Source organism: Apodemus sylvaticus, chromosome 15 (assembly GCF_947179515.1).
Source record: "Apodemus sylvaticus chromosome 15, mApoSyl1.1, whole genome shotgun sequence".
NCBI classification, from domain to species: Eukaryota; Metazoa; Chordata; class Mammalia; order Rodentia; family Muridae; genus Apodemus; species Apodemus sylvaticus.
In genome coordinates this window covers 55,654,340-55,678,384 of record NC_067486.1, presented here as the reverse complement: position 1 = coordinate 55,678,384, position 24,045 = coordinate 55,654,340, and the positions used below count along the sequence as shown (strand labels likewise).

Genomic DNA, 24,045 nt, shown 5'->3' with positions numbered 1-24,045 from the left:
ACGGCGCACGCGCAGCCTGTCGCCGGAGCCGGAGGTTTTCACTTCCTGGGTCACTGGGTTGTAGGCAGCACACCTGTACATGCCCTCGTCCTCCTGGCTGGCGTTGACGATTTGGAGATTCCCCGATGGCATGATCAGGTAGTTGTCTGCGGAGACGGTAGGGGAGAAGCGAGATGAGATGAGTTCGGGCCCAGAATCTTACAGTCTGAAACCCCCCTAGACATGCGGGGTCCAAGAGAGAATCAAAGAAAGCCTGAAATGCTGTTCTCCACAGAAAACTTAGTGCTTGTGGGCGGAGCATCAGAGTAAGGAAATGACTAACTACAGGCCTCTGGCTGCTTGGCTGACTGACTCTGAATTAGTAGTGCTTGCCTGAGGCTCCTCTTACTCTCTCAATGGAGGGTAGAAAGGGCGCAGGGCTCAGGGCCAACCTGGGCTTGAGCTCCAGGTCTACAGGATAAGGCGTGATCCTGAGATGTTCATCAGCCTCTTAGATCCATTTCTGCTGCTAAAAACACTATTAAGATCGAGCCTCAGGGGCTGGAGAGATGGCTCAGCAGTTAAGAGCACTCACTGACTCTTCTGGAGGCCCTGAGTTCAATTCCCAGCAACCACATGGTGGCTCAGAACCATCTGTAATGGCGTCTGTTTGGTTTGTCTGAAGACAGCAACAGTGTACTCATACACATAAAATGAAAAATAATTGAGTCTCCGTGCCATACAAGTGGGGAAGAGGTGAATTATCTAACTGACTTTAGCATTTCCTACCCATCTGTGTAACAGTCGCCACTCTAAGTCGCCTTACTAGTGAAATCCTTCTACTGAAGAGGAATGTTCTGAGCTCTAGTCATTGCCCTGTCTGTGACAGCCACTGAAACACCATATTGTTGTTCATCGCCAGCCTGGCCAGTTTTGTCTGCTCCTAGTCCAAGAGGGCTGTGGGTGGGTGGGGCTAAAACTTGTGTTCAGGTTTGTTTGGCAGGAGGCAGACTCGCAACTTCTGGACAGCCCAGCCACAGGGGTGGCCCTCTGATTCCTGGCAGGCAGGGCACTGGCCTTCAGTCAGCTCTGTCCTGGTGGCCCCTCCTGGGACTCGGGGTGTCACCAAGCTTGCTGCCTGCCTGCTGCTGGGCCACCCAGGTGTGAGCAGCTTAGGCAAGTGCCAGACGGAGTGACTGTCGCCCCCGGCTGCTGCCAAGCCTCTGCTGGGAAGGATTAGAGTTCCTGTCCTCTCTTATCTCTTCTCTGCTATTTCTGAGCGATTGAACCAGGGTGCTAACGTCTCCAAAGCAGCTTTCTGAGTTTCTTCTCCCTCCCCAAAGATTTCAATCATAAAATAAATTCTTTTCATAAGCAAAAGAGTCTATACTTATGGAAAGTATGCATTTTTTTTTGAGTGACAAGGTCAGGGCGAGTTAAGTTTATTTGGCTTCATGTATAAGTTTGTCGTAAGGTGAGCTAACTTCATTTTAATAGACACTCGCCTCCTTGCTGACACTGTGAACCACTGTGGCCTCTCCTAGGCCAGCCATCATGCCCACTGTGGTCTGAGCAGGGATCTGTGAGAGCTGAGATGACCACAGAACCCAGGAAATGGGGGAGCTGTGCAGCCTCCCCCCCCAAAGACTGCTTTGCCCGTGTGGGGTAAGATCCTTTCCCACCAGGGTCCGCAGAAGCTCTGGGGACTCTGGGCTTGTCGGACAGTCTTTCTCTACACGCCTTGTGACAAGGGCTTGAACAGAGAGCATCCAGAACCAGTCATGTGCTAAGCACTTGGCAACACCCTCCAGGGCCCCACAAGATGAGTTAAGTCTCCGTGACAGGACGGAGGAACTCCATCATGGAAACTGTCCCCTTAGGATCTTTGAGAGCCAGAATGTCAGAGTACAGGACAGCTGGCTAGCCTGAGGTCGGGGCTTGTCAACATTATCCTGGGGACTCAGGGAGGTAGCAACAGCTGACACAAATGAAAGCCATCAGAAGCCAGCTCTCTGGGGCTTTCTGTCCATTCCTTACCTCTAGAGGCCTCCAGCCACTCCTGTTTGACGCTGTACCGGACCTGGGCTTTTGGGTGGCTCTCAGGGAGGTGGCAGGCGATGACGGCTGTGTTCCCCTCATCTACTTCAATCACATGCTGCACATCTAACTTAAAGTCCTGAAGGTCTGTGAGGAGAAAGGAAGGTTCCTATTAGACCTGGATGGAGACTGTCAGTGTGGTATCCATCCCTGGTGGGTTCCTGTTGGGAGTCACAACAAATGGTTTCAGAATTCACTCCAGAGAGTGCCGAGACAGTTCTGGGCCTCTGGAGACACATACAGCTCTACAAGGATTGTCTGCATAGCCCTCATCACTGGATATAGTTCAACTTGAGGTGTATATAACATAAGTCTGGGGAGACATAGAAAACCCTGCTAGAAGGTTGCCAGAACAGTTTCTTCTGTGACACTGAGCCCTAAGAGTGAGTGGGTCCTACATGGCTTCCTAGATCTGTATCACAGTCAGTGCACAAAGATCCAGGCACAGCTGTCAGAAGGTTCTATAAATGGAGACTGAAGAGAAAGATGAAAAAAAAACCCTCATGTCTTCCCCCAGTTCCACCAAGAACAGCCTCCCAGGTTCTTTTCATACATTCACAGAAGGAGAAAAGTGACTCAGTTACCAACCTTGATCATAGCCCAGATGCCACTACCCAGAATCTACTGTCTCCAATGACTATTCCTCTCTTGACATCCACAGGTGTGGCTCTGTGGATGCCAAGTCTGGCATGCCCATGTAAGGGACAGCATGACAAGCTTTCCTGCCCCTGGAACTGAGCCCGCAGGGCATGAGTCTCCGTGAATGTTGATGGTTGCTGTAGGCATAAGGCTTGTTTGTATAAAAGTCTACACATTTTCACATTCCTCCTCTGAGGAATGTGTCCTCTGTCAAGGTTAATGACTCTATGATAATCAGAGACAGCTTGAGTCTGGGAGGCGAATGTCTCCACAAAATGGTAGAATGCTGGGCCCCTCGGGACAGCCCTTAAGACTGTGGGAAAGAACACTGAAACTGTGAGTTTGAAAATACATAATTTCTCAACTATGCAAAATATAAGGATGTAATATGAATTGTATAAGGAGCTTCACAGATCTAAAGGAACAGAGGCAGCTGTGCCATGATCCAGCTTGTCAGAAAGATACTAAAGAAGGAGATAAAGAGATTTAGGGAGTGGAGATTTCAGAGCAAGATCCCACCCAGCTAAGTTTATTGTTTGTGCTTATAAAGACTGGTAGGTTCCCGAGTTCAAGGTCAGCCTGGGACAGAGCTAATTTAGGTCCAGGAGTGGTCAGAATGGTAATTTCAGGTCAGGGTCCTGCCCAGCTATCTTATTTTCTATGCTTGTCCTTCCAGTCTTTTCCCAAGAGTCAAGGGGCTGGGGTCATGGGATGCTGATGCATGGGATAATCAAAATGGAACCTAGGGTAAAGACTGAACTGATATGTAAAATAAAAGACTAGGCTTTTGGTTACAAGAGATGAGCTATCCAGAGAGATTTTAGAATAGCAAGAGAAAGCTGTCTCCAGCAGAGAGCTCTCTGGAGATCTCCAGAGAGAGCAGAATAGAGAGGCGAATCTGAAAGCTGTCTCGAGCAGAACATAGGCCGTCTGTCAGCTTGGGTCCATGACTTGACTTCCAGTCATGCGTTTCACCACTCTCAAACACCCCTTCTCTCAGATCCCCTCTCTAAGCTGAAGCTTGTCCTTGGCATGTGGGCACCCTAATGGTTCTCCTAGATGACAAGGGATCTCCGAGGACACCCCAGCTGGTACTGTGGAACATGAGAGGAGCTGAGGATGCAGACACAGGCTTCAGCATCCTCTGTCATCCTGCAGCTACTTCTGTGTCAGCTCTGTGGGACAGCTAGTCTAAAAGGAGAGAGGATAAAGACCCATCTGGAGCAGGGGCAGGATGTTTCCTAAACAATCCATGTGTCTAAAAACAGATCTCTTTGCGTGGGCCAAATCACTGATGCTGTTGAAAAGCTGGACCATTTCAACAATGAAACCACATTCTGAACAGGAAACTTGGTTTTTCAGGATTGTAGCTGGATTTATTTTAAGAGAAGGAATAAAGCTAATAGAATACAAAGAAAGGGCCAAAAATATTTTACCCAGACACTCTTTTCAATGTGGTACTGCGGAAGCCCACTCTCAAAGTGCAGACCATTCCAAACTTTGCTCAGACACTGAGCCTTGGGCTTCCTGCAATTTCATTGCAAGACTCTATATGCCTACAGTGCTGTTCCCATGGCCACTCAGAAGAGGCAAGCGGAATAGGCAGAAAGAAGGTTTCTCACAAAACATGAGAAATAACAGCCCAAAGTAAACTAGAGTCATCACAGGGGAACCTGGTGATCAAGTCACCAGGCAAGGTCAAGGAAACATTCTACGTAACAGAACTTTCTAGAAGTTATAAGTCAAGCCATGGTAGAGAAGAAAGTCCTCTGCTTTTTATGAAAAGATCGTTGTCCCTTTCATTTCAGTGTTAAACTTACTAAGGACAGCGCCAAGACTTGTTCATATGTGTTTTCTAAGCCTGACCTGGGCCTTGACCCACAATGACTGTGGATGTTCAAACTTAATATCATGGAAACTAAGCTTCACAAGCTGGAGGCCCATTTACACGGCCTGTGAACCCAAAGTCTCTCAAAAAGTTTGGTTTATGTTGTGAGCTCAAGGACAAGGCCCTAACACAAACGTTCTACGAGCATTTAACTGAAGTGTGACCAAGGGCAGTTATTTTGGGAAAAAAATATCTGGCAGCTGGCAGGTCAAAGATGGCAGCTGATCCCCTCGGACTGGAGTTACAGGCAGTTGTGAGCTGTTTTGCAGGTTGTGCAGGTGCTGGGAATTGAACCCACGTCCTCTGGAAGAGCAGCCATCACTCTTAACTGCTGAGCCATCTTAAATCCATAGCAACGTGTAAACAAAGGATTCTTCATTTTCACTTGGAACTCGGGCCTATGAAATATGTCGCCCTGATCTGGCCGAGCCTCTGGGTTAGGACAACGAAGGATTTTCACTCTGAGAGGAAGAAGTCGAACTGTCGGAAAGTGGATGCCTGAGCCCATGCTCCTGCTGAACACAGGTAATGCCACTCCTTTAAAAAACATTTCACTGAAAACATGCAAAGGCCCTAATCCTCCTGCAGGGCAGGGCGCCTGGTACCTGCCAAGCCAGGAAGCTCCTCACAAAGTGAGCTACGAGCAACTGTACTTCAGAAGCATCTGGAAAACTCCTCGGGCACTGAGAACCATTTCCCTCCATGGTCTAATAAATCTAAAGCTACCCCACCAAGAGTTGCCCCACCCACACCCCACACCCACACCCACACCCACATCTTCTTTCTTTACATCATTCCAAGGAAAAATGCCCCAAGCAACAATATATGTATACCTAGCAGATCATTTTGAAGAAAGGTGTGAACAACTGAAAGGAGCTTGGCACCAGAAAGTCACCGCCATCATAAGGTCCCCAGGCTTCTGCGTCCACTACGGCTGAAGGCTCATCCGGGCACAAAGCATGTGCTCCGCCAGGCACCTACCTCACTACCCTAGAACCCTGGGTCCTCCTTCCCTTCCGCCCCGCCCCGCCCCCGCCCCTCTTGGCTCTCACTACAGCCTCTGACAACTGCCAGAGCAGAAACAGAAGGCAGAGCATTCAGGCAGGCATGAAGCTGGGCACTGGTCAGCCGTGCAACCCAGTTCTCCTTTTGTTCTAATGTCAACATGTGCACAGCAGCCCGCGTGGGCAGGACCCTGGACACCCCGTCTGGGTGCCCCGCGGACTGGCTTCTTGGCTTCAAAACAAATACTCAGCAGCTTGGTGTTTGCTTGGTGTTCCCTTCTCATGCCTCCTAAGCTTAAGTCTTAACCGCCATGTCTGTCCCTCCTAATTTGGTGGCTGTGGGAAGAGTTCACTGAGGGATCAAAGGTGAAGTAATGAAGTGATGACTGAGTAAAAATCAGCTTCCCCATCGCCCCCCCCCCCCCCTTTCCTTGTGTTTCTGGCCAGGAAGGAGGCCAGAGATGGAAGAGACTCCGTGATCAATAACACAACAGTCTATTATTACCAGCAGGCAGAGGCAGAGGCATTGCCTCCTATGAAGGGACGCACAAGCAGCCTGTTTCCCGGCCAAGGTTCTGCAGAGGAGTTTTCTGGCCTTCAACAAAGCCTCCCTGGGAACAAGGGCCAGGCCTTCGGTTACAGATGGGGTGAACAGGCCTCCGTTGGCGGAAGGGTGGCTCAAGTTTCATGGGAAACAGCTTGAAAGGACACACACCTGTCGGTGCCTGTTGTCTTGGGTGCTTGAGACATGTGTGGCAGGAATGTTGTTTCAGCTTTAATCTCTTACCTTCCCTCGCCTCCTCCTTCTGGAGCCCCTCTCTGCTCAGTCTTCCGGCTGCTTCTTTAAACTGCCCAGTAGACCCAGTCATTTCTCCGCTCTCCCGAGATCAAAAGGCCTGGTCTTTGAGGTCACACCTGCGGTTACTAACATGCCTTACTGTCACAGTGCTCTCGGAGAAAGCCCGTCGTATTCTGAGCTCTATACAGAGTCCTGCCTCGCGTTAGTTCTGTAAGATGCCTAGATGCACTGTCTACGACAATGTCTACGACATTTCTCCAAACACTCACTGCGTGATGCGTCCTACACCTACTCCTTCCACTTAAAGGGAAGGCCAGGCCCAAATTCTCTTGGCCATGGGAAAACCAGAAAGCGTGTGAGAGATATTTACAAGCACTTCCTCACTGGTGAGGCGCGTATGCGAACATGCATAAGGGAACATTTGATCTTGAGTCCATGTGAGCTTTTCAACCACTTTCTGGTCCTCCCCACTCTGCCCTTAATAAGAACCTCCTAATAATAAGTAGAGCAAGCACGTGTAGGGCACATGCCTTCAATCCCAGCACTCAGGAGGCAGGCAGATCTCTGTGAGTTCAAGGCTTAGCCTGGTCTACAGAGTAAGCTCTCTGTGTACCGCCAGGGTGACACAGAGAAACCCTGTCTTGCAAAACCAAAGTAATAATAATGATAATAATGATGATGATGATGATGATTATATAACAACAATTAGAATCGTGAATTAAATTACAGTACTTGGAGGACTATGTCTATATACCCTCAATACAAACTCTCAAAGTCTAACTGAAGACTTACTTCTTCCCGAAAACATACTCTGTAACACATGTCCAGTTACAGAGTGTCAAGGGTCTCAGCTCCAGGTTCCTAGCATAACCCAACCCCCCCCCACACACACACACCCTGATTTTCAAAGTGTTTTTTTTCACTCAGCCTTCTCCCGGGTGGCAAATCAAAGAAAGCTCTTTTCTGTGCAGGCAGGAAAGATGGCACCACAGCAGCTGGATGCTGTGGGAGTCACCGACACCTCATCTCCATGCAGACACTTATCACACACACAGTCTCATCACATACTCCTCCTGTGCTCTCAGAGATCAGGGGACAGGCCTGCACTTACCTGCCGAGGTTTGGCTGGGATCCACCGGATTGCGGCTCGGCCTGGGGCTCCGTTGGCAGAGCCGCTGCGTTTCTGAGCAGCCCCAGAGCCAAGGGCAAATTTCTGGGCTTCCTGTTGTCGATTCTATTCCCCAATTCTCATGGCCTCCGAGCCTCGACTCGCCCCTGTGGTGGTTTGTTGTGTCTGCACTGAGGCTGCAGAGCTTGGGAAGAGCCTGCACCAACGGCGCCACTACTCAGTGACACAATGACCCTATGGCCTTTTTCTGTACCTCAGGATCTCACCTTGGAGGATGGCCAGTGGACCAGGAGTAGAGACACTGAGTGCTTTCTCTGGCTGGATCCCTAATTCATAGCTTCATAGAAGGACTTGGGTGTGGCAGCGAAGAAGGCATTGCTTTCCTATGGCCTTGGGCAGTGTGGTGCTTTCCTGAGACCTAAACTGTTCTACCGATGGAAGGGACAGAGGCTTACACACCTCAGTGGATCCTTTGGTTGTCTAAGATACAGCCAATAGCTTAACTCCGCCCAAGAATTATCCTTGAAGGAAAGTACCTTGCAAATGGAAAACCACCAATGCCACCAGCTAAGGACAGGGGACCAAGTAAAACTGCAGCTGACGGTGGTGCTCTTTTGTGGTGCTCGTGAGTGCAGGGAGCCTGGCACCTGGGGAGTGACCGGGGTTACCATGGCTTGGGCGGGCCTCTCAGAAGCTGAGCATCTGAGGAAATGACTAAGCACTTGCCAGTGGGTAGCCGGGCACACAGACCACTAAAGCCAAACACCACTGCAACTCACCAGGCTGGCCCAAACCAGGGTCCGCTAAGGCGGATGTTTAGTATAGTTCAATGCCTCACAGACGCCTCCACTCCGCCATGCTGGTTCTCAGAATCACACCAGGCCTCACAGAAAATGCAAAGGAAATAAGATAGGTCCTGGGCAGCGGGGGCTCCTGATCTAACAGATGAGACAGGTAGATCAGCATAAGATAGATCATAGTCATGCACCCGAGTGCTGTCCCCAGCACGGTCCTCAGCTCCTCCACCAACAGTCTAAGGCAGGCAGCCACAGGCTGCATCCAATTTGAGGAGGAGGCTGTGGATGCCAGCTTTGTGCCTGGCCTGGCAGGCCAGGACAGTGGATAAATATGTTTGCTCTCTTTGGGATTTTTTTTTCCCCTGCCAATCCAATTGTACAAATAATTTTGGCTCCAAACAAAACTCTTTCATGACAGCCATGGAAACACGACATGAAATTTCTCAAACACGCGTTCTGATGAAAGCCCGGCATGCTATGCTGTCTTTTATTTAAATAAAAACCAGTTTCTGTGGGTGCTGGGGGAAGTTTTTGCATCTGCCAAACAGACTAGTTGTCACATCTTTCCTCCCCTCCCACCCCAGTTGAGGTGTGGTTCCCACATTTGAAAGGTGGAAAGACTAAGGATGGATGAGAGATGAGAGAGGCCGGAGGGCAGGAAGTCAAAGCAGAAAAAGAAAAATCATAGTTAAGACAAGAGAGAAAATTGGGGCTGAGAAGAAAGAAGGCAGAAAAAGATGCAGGCGTGTGACAGAAAGGAAAGAAAAAAAAAGAATCTATTTTGCAATGTTATTAAATGATTTGCAACAAACTGGCTTAAGGCTTGTGGAATTTTTTTTTTTTTGGCTTGAACCAATTAAAAAATATTTTTAAAAGACATAAGAGAACATGAAATGCGATTAGTCCTCAAAGACGAGTCAGAGACGGAGCCACGTCTCCACTGAGTCTGGCAGCCAGATGCAGCTCGGAGAGATGTCTGCAGCCGTTTATACCCATTTATCTGGCTGCCGGTGCCTCTGTGAGGTACTGTGCTGGCGCACAGAGCTGCAGCCCAATGAGAGTTTGGGGGAAAAATACATTGAAGAACGAGAGAGGAGAAAAAGATTTACTTGCCAACAACCCACATCACACATACTTCTCTGATCATCCAAATATAAATATAAATACAAACTCAGCAATGGGAAAATGCGTGTAAATCCTGGTGGTCTGGACTCATCAGAGGCGAAGCTGGATCCCAGCACGGTCTTTGACAGGGCGGGCAGCCAGCCCTGGGAGAGAGGGGAGAGTGAAAACAGCGCCAAGGGGGACAGAGATCTCCAGCAGGCCCCTGTAAACACAATTCCAGGTCGGAGAGGCAGGGCCACCATCCTGGGGACAGACGGGTTCAGGTGGCCCTTCTTTCTTCCCACGCATCTGTGGGGGCGCACGCACAGTGCATGCGCCACAGTAACAGCTCTTGGGAGCCATCTTCCACCAGTTTGTAGGATCTGGTGGTTGAATTTAAGCGCCAAGCCTGTGTGCAAGGGAGGCTGCCCACTGAACCATCTGGCCAGCCCTCCGTTTTAATATCCTTTACACTTTTTCTTTTTTTAAAAAAGTATTTATTTTACGTATACAACTGTACTATAGCTGTCTTCAGACACACCAGAAGAGGGCATCAGATCCCATTTCAGATGGTTGTGAGCCACCATGTGGTTGCTGGGAATTGAACTCAGGATCTCTGGAAGAGCAGTCAGTGCCCTTAACCGCTGAGCCACCTCTCCAGCCCTCCTTAACACTTTTGACTTCCATCAGTTTTTTTCTAAAAGCCGTTTTGTATCATCAGCCTGTTTTTACAAATTCCTTCTTCACTCTTTCTATTTATGTCACCCTGCGCCCCACCCCCACATTGTGAAATTAGGATTAACCAAAATTAACACAAGTGTATGGGAGAGTTATTCATTCCACTCAAGGGGAAGGACAGAAAACACACGAAGTTTCGACTATGAACACAGACAAAACAGGAAGTCGTAGGAAACAACACTGCAGGGACAAAACTGCAAAAAGAATGGATTGCCCACTTTACAGGTAAAAACACCTCAGAGGGAAATAACCTCCATGTTGTATGAAAGTGTATTAGTTTTCGTTGCTTTCCTAAAGAGCAGGTTCACTTGGTTAACTGAGAGTGAGCTGTCATGGTTTGAATATGCTTGGCCCAGGGAGTGGCACTGTTTGGAGGCGTGGCCTCTGTGTAGGTGTGTCCCTGGGGGTGGGGTGGGGTGAAGTTGGGGGTGGAGGGTGGAGGGTGGAGGGTGGGGGGGATGGGGGAGGTAGGGGGTGGGGAGGTGGAGGTGAGGGGGTGGGCTTTAAGAGCCTCCTCCGAGCTGGCTGGAAGTCAGTCTTAGATGTGGAACTCTCAGCTCTGCCGACACCATGCATTAAGAAGGTGGAAGAGCTGATGAACGAGTCCTGGAGTGTGTTGAACACAGGATGAAAAAGCTGAAGGGGCAGGGTGAGAATGGAAAGGACACGACAGGTCAGGGGCAGGGAGGGCTATGCTGGGTAAGGCCATTGCCAGCAGCACACTGGGGCTTGACTGTGGTCTCTGAAGTCACGGCGTGTTTTTAAGCAGAGAGACTCAGTCACTGGAAATAAAGCACCATCTTTTTTCTTTTCTCTCTCTCTCTCTCTCTCCAGGGTTTCTCTGTGTAGCCCTGGCTGTCCTGAAACTTTGTCTGTAGACCAGGCTGGCCCTGAACTTAAGAGATCTGCCTGCCTCTACCTCTATGAAATTGAATGCCTGCACTACCATCACCACCAGGCTTAGCACCATTTTCTTTACAGAAAAAAATAGTGGGCTGGTTGATCTGTGGCTTGTGAGGCTCGCTCCTTTGTTTTTTTGCTTACATTTTTGTCACCGTTAAGTGATGACACTTTAATTCAGATATAGTCTCTAGCTCTTGAACGGCTCACCACATTCCAAAATGGCTGGAAGTCTAAAAGTAAGGTCCAAGTAGAAATCACTAAACTTTCTCACATAGACCAAAACAGTGTGTGAAGGAACTTATCAACTCACTAAATCGTCCCTTTTCATCTCGCATCCTTCTTCCCAGTGGGCCAGGAGTTTCAAGACAGACATAATCAATGCTCTGCCCATCCTCGGGGCAATGGGCTTCTTAGGGCCTTCTTTTCTCCTAGCTTAGACAATGGACCTATAATTTTGTGTAAGTAGGTGGTTGAGTACACAAAGGATTGGGGGAAGGGTACCACGAGTCTTTAAAACTATTCTTGGTAAAAGTACCATAGGCTTGAGGTCAGGTAGGTAGACAGTGCCTACTATGAAACTGGACTCCGGCTGCCTCAGGCAGATAGCTGCTCCTAGGTAAGATGCTCTGCACAGAGCCTGTGGCACAGGTCTGTTGAGGTGCTTGTTCCAGGCCGCATAAGATTACTGTCGCTGGCTGCTGCCATTTGAAAATTCTATCAGAACATTAGGGAGAATTCTTATAAGATAATTTCATGCCTTATTTACCTAAAAGGAGAAGAAATTAGTTAAGACTCCTGCCTAGAACTACAGGCATTTTCATTATTGTTTTTTTAACATATTCAGCTGCTTAGGGCCTTGTAGGTCTGAGGATCTGGGATGATTTTTTTTTCCTTACCTGGCCAAGTCAAACACATCATTTACCACTAAAAGCAGTGAATTTCCAACTAAGCCTGTCCTCCCTTTCCAAGTCTTGGCTGCCGTGGACTGTCCCGGCCCTGGTTTCAGCTGCAGACTGCCTTCACCTCCTGGGGCAGCTCAGAAACCCACCTGTGTTTTCCTTTCTCCCCCAACTCTTCTTTCCTCCGACATCCCTCCATCCCAAAGCAAAAGGCCTGTACAGGAGTGTACGAGTCAGCCAAGCGGCTCCACAATTTTTTTTTCCCAGTTTGGAGCAACTGGCTACTTCTTGTTTTCTCTGGGAGTCACACACAGACTGTGCCAGACTGGTGTGTGTTGGGGGGTTGGGGATGCTACTACAGGAAGAAAAAAAAATCCCTGACCTTAGAACGTGCTTCTAAGCATGCCAGTGAGTCAAAGACAGCATGGAGAACAGCCTGGAATAACAGAAGCTGGATAGTTAATGTTGTTGTTGGTGGTGGTGGGGTGGTGGGGGGCTAGCTTAGTGGGTAAAGGCAGTACCTGCTCTTCCAGAGGGCCCAGGTTTGATCCCAAGCATCTATACAACCATTTGTAATTCTAGTTCCAGGGGATCCTCTGTTACCTTCTGGTCTCCTTGGGCACCAGGCATGCACATGGTATGCAGATGTATGTGCAGGCCGAACCCCCATATGTATAAAAATAAAAAAACTAAAAAAAACTTGATAGTATTCACTATGGAAGATTCTTCGTCCTTCCAGACAGGGGCCCTGGGTCTGCCCACCATGTGGCCAACTGAATTCAACTGTTAAAGGCTTGAGCGCGTGGCTTATAAAGATTTAAAACATTAAAGATAAAGGCAGAGCCACGTGCATTCTTTAAGATTCAATTCCTGAGTCTTTTCCAGTAATCCCACCACCCAAATTGAAATAAATAATTGCTAGTCATTCAGCCCCCATTGAAACCTGTGCACATTTCTGTCGGACAATTTAGAGGGCCAAATGAAAGGTTATTTTCTTCATTAAACAGAAAGAACCTCAATAGCTGAGACCAGATCTTTCTGGGATGCAATGGAGATTCTAAAGACATCCCAGTTAAGACATCGGCCTTCAAAATGTCCAAATGGAGAAGTCAACACTGGGGAAAGTCATGGTTTGAAGCTTCCCAAGATGGGCTCACTGATTTTCATTTTGCTTTACTGAATGATGTGTTTAAGGATAGAATACATTGTTAGGCAGTGAGTGTCTAAGGAAGAAACTAAATTAAAGTGGGCTAGATAATGAATCGAGTCAGTAGGATATGTTACAGGAAGAGCAGCATGGTGATAGATGGAGATAAAGGTCTTGGGATCGTTGGTTAGCATGCATACTTCCTTTTCTTTTAGCCTCTCTACCGCTCTGTTCTAAAAGAAGGTTAGAGAGGCTAGTAAATATAGTATAAGTGTTAAAATGAATTTAAAGTAAAAAAAAAAATCAAGACACAAAATGCAAATAAAATATCAATAAATTAAACTTCATAATTGGCCTTAATGAGATTGTTGAATGTGTCCAAAGCAATCCCTGAAAACACACAGGTGCCAAGCCAAGAAGGCCGCATGAAGCTGGTGTCTTTATTCTATTTTTGGCTGTCAACTTGACCACATCTGGCATTAACTAAAACCCAAATGGCTGGGTACACCTGTGAGGGCTTTTGTTGTTGTTGTTGTTGTTTTTGTTGTTGTTGCTGTTGTTGTCTTAATTAAATCATTTGAACTGGGAAGACCCACTTCTAATCCACATCTTTGAAGTGGGAAGATCCACCTTTAATCTGGGCTACACCTCTGCTGGCAATCTTCATAAAGAGCCCCCGAAAAGGGATGCTTGCTGTCGTGTCTGCTTGCTTTCATTCTTCCTTGCAGGCAATAGGGTCTACTTCTTGAGGATTGTTTATACATGAAGACCAGCTAAGAGATCCAGCTTCATGGACTGAACAACTACTAGATCCTTGGATCTTCCTTTCAGGGCCACTGTGACTAACCAGAGCGCAGCGCTGAGAATCTCACAGGAGAAACTGAGGGACAGTAACAAGTCTGGATTCCCCAGCTGTCTGCTGTTGATTCTGGGGCACAGTGGAAGTTATTGGTTAAGCCACAGAGAATTGTAGCAGTGTAGTCAAATGTTTTGGGAAAGGAAAAGGAAGGAAGGAAGGAAGGAAGGAAGGAAGGAAGGAAGGAAGGAAGGAAGGAAGGAAGGAAGGAAGGAAGGAGGAAGGAAGGAAGGAAGGAAGGAGGAAGGAAGGAAGGAAGGAAGGAAGGAAGGAAGGAAGGAAGGAAGAAGGAAGGAAGGAAGGGAAAGAGGGAGGGAAAGAGGAAGGGAGGAAAGAGGGAGGGACGGAGGGAGGGAGGGAGGAGCAAGCTCAGAGTCATAGGCATTTAGATATCAAATGTCAGGCTGTCCAGGAGACCTGAAGAAAGGCTTTAGTGGTGGAAGAACATGACCAAAAAGCAAGGTTAGGTTAAACCACTGGTTCTTAACCCTCCTAATGCTTCGACCCTTTCATACAGTTCTTATGTTGTGGTGACCACCAACTGTAAAAAAATGATTTCTGTTGCTACTTCATAACTGTAATTTCGCTACTGTTATGAATCATAATGAAAATATCTGTGTTTTCTGATGGCCTTGAGGCGGTCCGTGGGAGAGGGTCACAAGGGGTTGTGACCCACAGGCTGAGAACTGTTGAGTCAAACAAGAAAGAAAATTCTCCACAGGGCACAGTTAAAGTAAATGGTTCCCACCGACACGGGGCAGTAGGTGGGGAAGACATGGGTGAAACTCCTCAAGGACTTCGGACTTCTAGCTCTATTTTTTACCAAAAGCTTGAAGCTGATGCTGCCTGGTCAGGATGGAGCCGACCTCCCAGCATCAACACAGGAGAACCAGAGGCCTGGGCCAGCAGAGTGCTCAAGCCTCCCTATCCTTGACTCCCCCAGCCAGATCCTTGCCTCTCCCCTGTAAGGCTCTCAGCGCTCTCTAGAAGGAAGCCAAGATGAGGCAGGTTGCCAGAGAGGCCACACAGCATTGCTTTGTGCGATGATGACCTACGATGATGGACGTATGAAGGAAGGCCCCCGAGGAGGCCTTAAACACACTCTCCTGCTCTGCCTGCTTCTAGATGCAGGGGGTGCCATTGACAATCTCATCTATAGAGACCAGTCTCCTTGTCCACCAGCCAGTCGACAAAACACAGATCCATTCTGCTCAGGAATGTGTTCTAAGAAACTTAATCTACCTGCTGACTCTGGGCCAGACCTTCCAGTGGCATTAACCCAAAGACAGCACCCCATTCTCTGTCCCCCACCAGCCCTCCTGGCAGCCCAAGGCTCCCTCCTTTAATCCTGGGAGGCTGCAGTTTACCCTTCCCCTACTCCCTCCTCAGCAGGACACCCACCCCACCTGCTCACCCCATTCCCCCAAGTTCTCCTTCTTTTTAGTCAGACTCAAACATTTCACTTCGGATTCTCGTCTGATTGACAAGTTCTTGGCTTTCAAGTGAGCCCAGCTCCACTTCAGCACACGCCCTTCTCTGCCAACACACATCCCTTCAAGCACCAGAGAAAGCAGGAGCCAGGAATTTTTTTTTTTTTAAAGAAAATAAAGACAGTAAATTGAATCTCCTCACACACAGATCTATTTTGAATCAGAGAGGTCCAAACTAAACCACTTCTTCTCCAAGTCCCCTTTCTCCAAACACTAAAAGGTTCAGGCTAGCTTCTGATTAGGCTGGATAGACAACTAGGGAGTGCCTTCAGAGTCTGCAGACACACACTGATCATTCGCAGATAGAATCTCTCTTCTCGGGGCTCCTTTAAGGCACACATGTGGAAAGGTACATCTTATTTGCAATAAGGAACAACTCAAGCATAAACTGCCCAGCAACAGGAATACTTCAGTCCATTGTGGAAGAGTGCTACTGTAGGAGGGAGGGTAAGTGAGCTAGCTCAGGGCACGGTGGGGTGCGTAAGAGTGATGCTCACATGATATTACACATTAACACATATGCAGAAGCTCATTGGTCGTTTACTTAGGATCTAGACATCTTGTGCTTTACTGTTTGCATTTTATACTCACTGAAGCAGAGAGGTGAACTATCTACCACATGGCCAAAGGAAAATGCATGTCATATAGGGTCAAACAGGAAGGATAAGAATAGAAACGGTATTATTCACTAGTATTAGAACGACTGTTAATACAATTTTTAAATCCATTTTTCCTCCCAGTCACTTGGTTCCCAACAGCAACGACTCTGCGACTAATTATTATTAATGGTCTAGGCCATAAGCTTTGGCTCATTCCCTGACCCGCTTATAAGTTATTTAACCCATTTAACTTCTTCTATGTCTACAATTTGGTTAGTTGCCTCTCCTTCAGTCCTGGCCTGCTTCTTCCTTTGCTTCTCCTCTGCGCCTCTCTGAATTCATCTACCTGCTGGTTTCTTGTCAGTCTCCTCAATCTGTCATCTCCACTCTCTCCCTGCAGCTATTTCCCACAATCCTCTCTTTTTCTGCCACTGTCCCACCTTCTATTTCCTGCCTCAGCTCATTGGCCATTGGCTGTTTTATTGACAGGTGGTGCTAGAGATTCTTTCTACATTCAACAACATAAATAAATGGACATGGATAAGAACAGGAAGAGTATGTGCCAAAACGACAGGCAAGGTTGTGTGAAGATGGCAGACTTAGGGGCCATATCACTTTTTACATATTCAAAACTTCCTATAGTGCAATTAGAATTTTTAAGTTGGTAACAGGAAGTAGGGACTGCCCGATGCCAAGAAGCGTGGTTCTGATCTCGGCCCTGTTGATGTGATGCAATGATTCCTACCTACCTCTACTGTCCTCCTCTAAGCCTTATAGCCTTCCAGCATCCCCTACGCCCCACCACAAGCACAGCCAGAGGAAAGTGCCTAGCTATACTCTGCCCAGCACACAGCCTGCTCCTAGGGACCTGACGCTCAGAGTCAATGGCGCTCTTTCTGCTAAGAAGAAGAAGAGCAGCACCATGTGGAGTCAGGGTCAAGCTGAGGGAAACACTCTGCCTGTGCCCTGTAGGAAGGGGTAAAACTCGAGATTTCCTGTGAAATCAGGAGCACCACCAATGTAGTCCGGTTACGCTCTCCCACACTGATGTCCTCTGAGGGATCTAGAACCAGAGGCAGGATAGAGCCTTTCCCCCTTGCTCTTCTGCTCCCCAACACCTTGACATTCTTTCTGGGACTCACGATTCATGTACCCCAGTGATCTCAGATGACTTCAATAGACCTAGATTGCCCAAGTGTTCTCCCTTGGCTCTACAGTATAGGGGAGCTCATTTCCTAGAACTACATTAACCATAAGCCCATTGGTGACTGGGACACCGGAGCCCAAAGCAAGCTTATCAAGGGTAAGTAGACACTATGAAGTTATGAGAAAATAAGTCCTAGGGATCTCAAAGCTTATATCCAAACACATAAAGTCCTGACAAGTTTCCCTGCGTCCTACACTGTGGAAAAAGCCAAAATGGAAGCAATTCTTTGTTTCCTGGCTCTAAGCTCAATATACAAGAAGAAGTATTAAGGCTGCTCCGCTGGGTTCAGGAAAGTATGTGATCGGTAATGGTCACAAAGAACTTATGAATGGAGGACTGGGAATCAGATAATAAATACCCTATGCATAGGACATTGTACATCAAGTGTCAATCACATACAAAGGTCGTGTGTCATACTGTCCCATACAATATGGCCTAAGATAACAACTTGAGGAGAGTATATAGAGTGACAACTAGCATCACCTGACCCTGGTGAGGCCTCTCATCCAGCTGCGACTATCAAGATACTAGACCCTCACTTTTTTTTATTGGAGGCTTATAACACATACTTAAATTGTTTATACAACTTATGTCCCACTTAAGACCGTGTAGCAAGAAATACAAGGGAACTGAGTCAACCAGAATCACCATTGTGTGTGGAGTGGGTGGGAGGGAGGCTATAGGCCATTTAGCTCTTGGCTTCCATACATTGGCCTGAGGACGTATGTTTTTTGTAATGTAATAATCACAGAAAATAGAGATGAGCAAAGATGAATTCAACATCACAAGCAGAATGCCTACAGACAATGACATCAATTAACTATCTCACACTGAGAGCAGCAATATAAGAAAAGAGAGGCCCCAAAGAGAAGACACTGGAGAGAGAGAGAAAAGGCAGAGTGTGGGTTTTGAGTGAGCACCCTCTCCTCCTTATTTCTCTTCTCTTTATCCAGCTGTTAGAACTTGGCATTTGTTCAGAAATTTCTATTTATGGTTTGGTAGGGTGCCTCAGTGGTACATTCACCTAGCACTGAACATGATGACCTGTGTTCCATCCTCCTAGGACCCACAGGTGGAAGAAGAGAACTGACTCCTACAAGTTATCCTTTGGCCTTTACCTGTTTATAGTTTCGCCTCTCTCTCTCTCTCTCTCTCTCTCTCTCTCTCTCTCTCTCTCTCTCTCACACACACACACACACACACACACACGCTCACACATGTACACACACACACACATACAAATTATAATGAAAAATTAAATAACTTATATTCCAGGCATTAGGAATATGCTGAGGCCAAGTTTGGAGTGCGAAGGCTCTCTCCTTAGCCCTGCTTATAAAACCCTGACTGAAATCACTCTGAAGATAAGGGAAGAGGCGAGGGCTACCCAGGAAGCAGGTGTCATATCTTGTCTAAAACAAATGACCAAGTGGAAAGGTGGTGCCAATTCTGGGCCCCCAGAACAGTTCACTCCCTGTAGATGTCCCACAGATCACCCTACTCTGAGGAGAACTTCTCTAGGACACCACAGTCCCCAAGAGTATTGAGCAGTCACCATGTTACCCTGGAAAATATCAGCAGTTGGGGACCCTTTAATGCTATGACTAACAGAGTAGGTAGGTGTCTCTTCTCCCACAACTAAGCTGGCTGGCAACTCCCAACTCTTCTGATGGCTACCTCCGGCCTTTGTTCCTGTGAACAATAAGGCTCCTCACCTCGACTACTGACACAGCCCCAACGCGGTTTTCACCTGACTCCCAACACAGACTCGCCAGTCTGAAGGCAGGCAACCCGCTGAGACCTGGAGCCAAAGAAAATTCACAGCCCCGCCTTTGATGTGACCGACTTCTGGGAGGGGTGGTCGATTCCCCAATGACTATATAACTTGCCTTAAAAATATTAAAGTCAGTCTTGACCGGAATTACCACCTTGACTCAAATCTTTTTCGCCTTAACCTCAAAATTCTCTTTCAGGCCACCCAGTTCACATGTAGCCGCTGGCGGTCTACAGGCAGGGATAGGAGAAGAGAGAGAATGGGAGAAGGTGACACCATATGACACAGAGTAGCAAAGAGGTACACTCACTGGCTAGTGTCACCGTGGCTGGCACACTGGCCACAGCTCCCGCAGGCATCCGAGCCACACACTGGTACCGTCCCACAGTATGGTTGTTGAGGGCAGCAATGACAAGGGTCCCACGGGTGATGAGGACCCCCAGGGCATCATCGGAGCCATTCAGCTCCTTCCCGTTGAAGCGCCAAGTCACGTTCACCCATGGTGGCTCCACCACACAGCCCAGGATCACAGTTCCTCCGAGCTTCTGGACAGTGGACGTGGGCTGGATCGTGACCTGAGGAACCTCACCTGGAAAAAGAACACGACTGCAGCAGTGAGCTGAGGTCCCTCACTGAGCGGTGAGAAACTGCCATCATTGCCACCACTACCGCCACCACCACCGCCACCACCACTGCCACCACCACCGCCACCACCTCCGCCACCACCACCACCACCACCACCACCACCACCACCGCTGCCACCACCACCACCGCTGCCGCCGCCATCACTGCTACTGCCACCACCACCACCGCTACCATCACTGGCACCACCACCTTTTGAGAAGCTCTAGATGGCACCTAGGCAAGCCACTCCTCCCCCAGTAACCTACCTACCTGTGCCCAGTCCCCACTCCACCTGTCTCCAGAAAGTCCCCTTGCTACGTAAGTGGTAATGCAGTGTAAAAGCAAGACTCCGGAGTTAGACAGACCTGGACTGAATCTAATGCCGCTACCTCATAACTGTGTAATTCTGGCCTTTCTGTACACGGAGGCTCGTAATGCCTGCCTCAAAGCACTCTTGTAATGCTGACAGAGTATGCAAATGCATACCCTTTGCTCATACCATAAATGCACAAGACAGGCAGGTGTTTTTAATACTCCTCGTCTTCTACTAGTATGTATTTGACATTACTAAAATGCAAAACTACAACCAATATGGTATTGTCTAAACACTTTTCATATGGGGTACTAGCATCGTACACCCTGAAGGTCAGTAGAGAGGTGTGGCATTCCTAAGTGCCCTAAACGGCTTCACGCCTTCACCTGAAATTAGGACAAAGTGTTCTTCTGCGGGGTGGAGGGGCAGACTGAGAACGGAAGGAAAACACTCACTCAAATCAGCCAGGCAGCCTGCTGTGGCCAAGAGAAGCCAAAGCAGTGTGAGCATAGGCCGCTCTCCTCCTTGGCACGGCGTCATCTTCCCACGACGTATGGTGTGTCACAGAGGGTTCCAGGCCAAAGTCCCATAAGCCACGAGTGAGGCGAGTAGAGATACTGCCGCCCCCTGCAATCCTGTTGTGAGAGAAATCGGGAGAACGTCCATGGTGAGAATATCGGGCGCTTGACCCGTCCCTCGACCCCACCCCATCACACTTGCAGGAAGCAGCCAAAGTGGCCGTGCCACTGGAGGACCAATGGCGCTCTTCAGGACGTATCCTCATCTGAAGGATGCGTCTTATCAGGATGCCTCCTGCATCAGGAGGAAACAATGCTAGAGCCTTGTCTAGGGACCCACAGCCCTAGGTATGGAGGGGCTGAGAACTAGAAAGGCCACACGGGGCGGTGAGTATCTATGTTGGTGAGTGCAAACATGGGGAACAGACAGAACCATCCTTCTCTTCACCGTCAGAAGTGTGTATCCATGGCTATATAGCATTCCGTGTTGTAGTGTAGAACACTGTTGGACAACGCTGTTAGATGTAAACTGCGTTCCTCTTGGGGCAATGTTCCTCATTAATGACTCCTAGCATCGCAATGATCCCTGAAAGCCTTCCTTCTCCCATACTCCCCCAAACCGCACCTGTGTACTTCGGAATTTTTATTCTCAAAATAAACCTGCCTTCCTAAGCTTGTCAACAGTGTCTATTGGCCCAAGCACAAACACAGATACCGGTGCCGTGTCAGCCAGAACTGTGTAGACCTTTATCTCCCTTGGTATTGCCTTGATTGCACTTCTCTCTGCCTGTGGGGCTAGAATTCCGGGGCTCCATGATTCACAGGGCTGCATCTTTATCCAGGACAATAGTCCTCTTTCAATTCTGACCGCACTGCCCTTTAATACAGTCCTAAAATCTTCCATTCTCCTCTTCCATGATTATTCCTCTCTCTCTCTCTCTCTCTCTCTCTCTCTCTCTCTCTCTCTCTCTCTCTCTCTCTCTGTGTGTGTGTGTGTGTGTGTGTGTGTGTGTGTGTGTGTGTGTGTTTACCAAGGCAAGATCTGCCACTGAATCCAGAGCTCACCGATTTGGTAAATCTACGGAACCTAGACAGCCAGGTTGCCCTGAGGATCCCATCTCTACGTCTTGAGCACTGGGATTACAGGCAGGCTATGACACCCATGTGTCTGTCTTTTGTGATCGATGGGGTCTGAATTCCACCTTATCCACAGAGCCAGCTCCCCAGCCAAGGAAACGGTCTGACTGAAAACGGGCTTCATAATCTTATTCTTGAGATTCTCAAAATGTTAATTAAGGTTGACAGCTGGGAGAGGGATAAGGTTAAACTCAAAAGTCACATCAGCTTGGGCCTTCAGCAGGATTCCTCTTTAACATTCTCATGCAAAAATGTGTTTGTTTAAAAGGCTGAGTTGAGAATTTTGACACACTATGGAAACTTGTGCTCCCGTTAAAATAATTTAATAAACCCAAGGGCTGTTACTCATGAGGTGAAGCTAGTTCACGCATAGGATGAGTGCTGCTGGAGACGGAGGGTGTGAGAGATCTCCTGCTCCTGCTCCAGAGGCAGCTACACCTCACACAAGAGGAATGCTCTCTCTCATCACTGGCAAGCCAACCCTGTGAGGTAGGGGACCATGCTCTCTACTTTACAGCTGAAGAAACTGAGAACCAGAAACTTGCCAGTGCATGGCTGTGAGGCAGTATGCCTGGGGTGAAATCCGCACCGGCTGCCTCCGGAGCCCTGCGCTCTCTGCTACTGAGGCAATCCTCCCTACCTTTCCTATCAGGACTCTGAACCACTGGTTTTTATTTTATTTTTTTAAAGAGATTTGAAATAAGATTATGACCACATAGTGATTCCTAGAGGAAACACCTTACCAAAAAATATAACTTTCTATATCATTTCAACTTTTCAGATCATTGGGGTTATTTTAAAGATTTATGTATATGAGTACACCATTGCTGTCTTCAGACACACCAGAGGAGGGCATCAGATCCCATTACAAATGGTTGTGAGCCTCCAAATGGTTGCCAGGAATTGAACTCAGGACCTCTAGTTAGTGTTCTTAACCATTGAGCCTCATTTTTAAGATTCCTCTTGACATTCCTCCATGAGACCATGTATTAAAATAGTACCCCGCATGAGTTCCTAGTTACAGGGTTTCTTTTTTAAGGGAACTAATTCGTTCATGGCATGCCCCAGTTTCTCCATCTCCTTAAGGAGACTGGCACCAACCTTCTTCCTAGCCCAGAAAAGACAGATGTGGAGAGGGCTAGAAAGAGAGGGAATAAGAACAAGGAACAGTAAGTAGCAGAGTGGGGCAGGCAGTCAAGGCCGGCCAAGGGCTGCTTCTAGTGCGCACAGAGGTGCGGGGTTGTAGAATGGACGAAGGTTTCACTGAGGAAACTCGGTCCAAGCCCCTACTGCTTTAAGAGCACAGGCCAAACAATTCCCCTTACTCCTGCGCCCTTGGTAATTTATACAGCTCAAAATGGAAGCAGCTCTCACTAATGCTGCCAGCCACCATCCTGGCTTTTCTTTTTTTAAAGGCAACAATGAAAAGAGACCTGATGTGGTAGAGGGAGTGGAAGAGGAGAGAGGAAGCAGGAAGGAGCTGACCCCAAGGACAGATTCTGGGGTCTCCTTTTGTAAAAGTAGAATTGTGACTAGAAAAAAAGCCACCACCACCACCAACACAACAACAACAACAGTCGTGTGGCCCTGAAGGTTTTCTCTGACTGGCTAGGGAAACTGAGTTCCGAGTAATCATTTGAGACAGGGTCTCACGCTGGAACTCAAGGTGGCCTGCAGCCCACTATGTAGCTCAGGCTGGTCTTGAACTCAAAGCAGCTGCTCTGCCTCGACTGCTTAACACCTTTCAGGGTTATGATCCATCAACCGCATCTGGCTTAGATTCATTTTACCTTGGCTTTTTATTTTATTTTTAATTTGTAGTGTTAGGAACTGAACCCCAGAGTCTGGCACAGGACAGGCTCGTTCTCTACCGTGGAACTATAGTCGCTAATGTTCGACTGTTTTGAGATGTGCTGGGGACTGAGCCAAGAACCTTACGGATTTTATATTGTGGGCACTTCAGACACTTCCTAGACCAAAGTGCCTACTGCCCTTGATCACATAACGATTCTAAAGGTGTGAATTTTAGAGAATCTTATTTAAAAACATACAAACACATATCTGTATGTCTATATCCATCCTTTCTATTACCTATCTTAGATCTATTATCCATCTATCACAGATCCATCTTCTATCTACCTACCTATGATATATATGAATGTGTATGTGTGTGTGTGTGTGTGTGTGTGTGTGTGTGTGTGTGGTGTGTGTGTGTGTGGTGTGTGTGTGTGTGTATATATATATATATATATATATATCCTCAGGGTCTCCAGGAGGCTGCCGAGGAGGGGGCTATTTGGAAATATTAATGGTAATCTACTGTCTGCTTTGATTTTAAGTTAGAGATGTCTCCTAAGAACCTTTTTAAAAGTATGCTCAGACGCCACAAAATCTGAATGCATTC

General features: G+C 47.8%; 1 protein-coding gene across 3 annotated transcripts in view; it reads right to left on the bottom strand.

The window, feature by feature from the left end:
- Boc (BOC cell adhesion associated, oncogene regulated) overlaps positions 1-24,045 on the bottom strand; it is a 75,573-nt gene that overhangs the window by 17,177 nt on the left and 34,351 nt on the right. For all 3 annotated transcript variants that reach the window (XM_052158746.1, XM_052158744.1, XM_052158745.1), the window contains exons 2-5: positions 20,442-20,621; positions 19,360-19,638; positions 2,017-2,163; positions 3-146 (exon numbers count right to left, since the gene is read on the bottom strand). In XM_052158746.1, coding sequence (XP_052014706.1) covers positions 3-146; positions 2,017-2,163; positions 19,360-19,638; positions 20,442-20,526 — 655 coding nt within the window. In that variant the 5' untranslated portion in view covers positions 20,527-20,621. The remainder of the gene's footprint in view (positions 1-2; positions 147-2,016; positions 2,164-19,359; positions 19,639-20,441; positions 20,622-24,045) is intronic.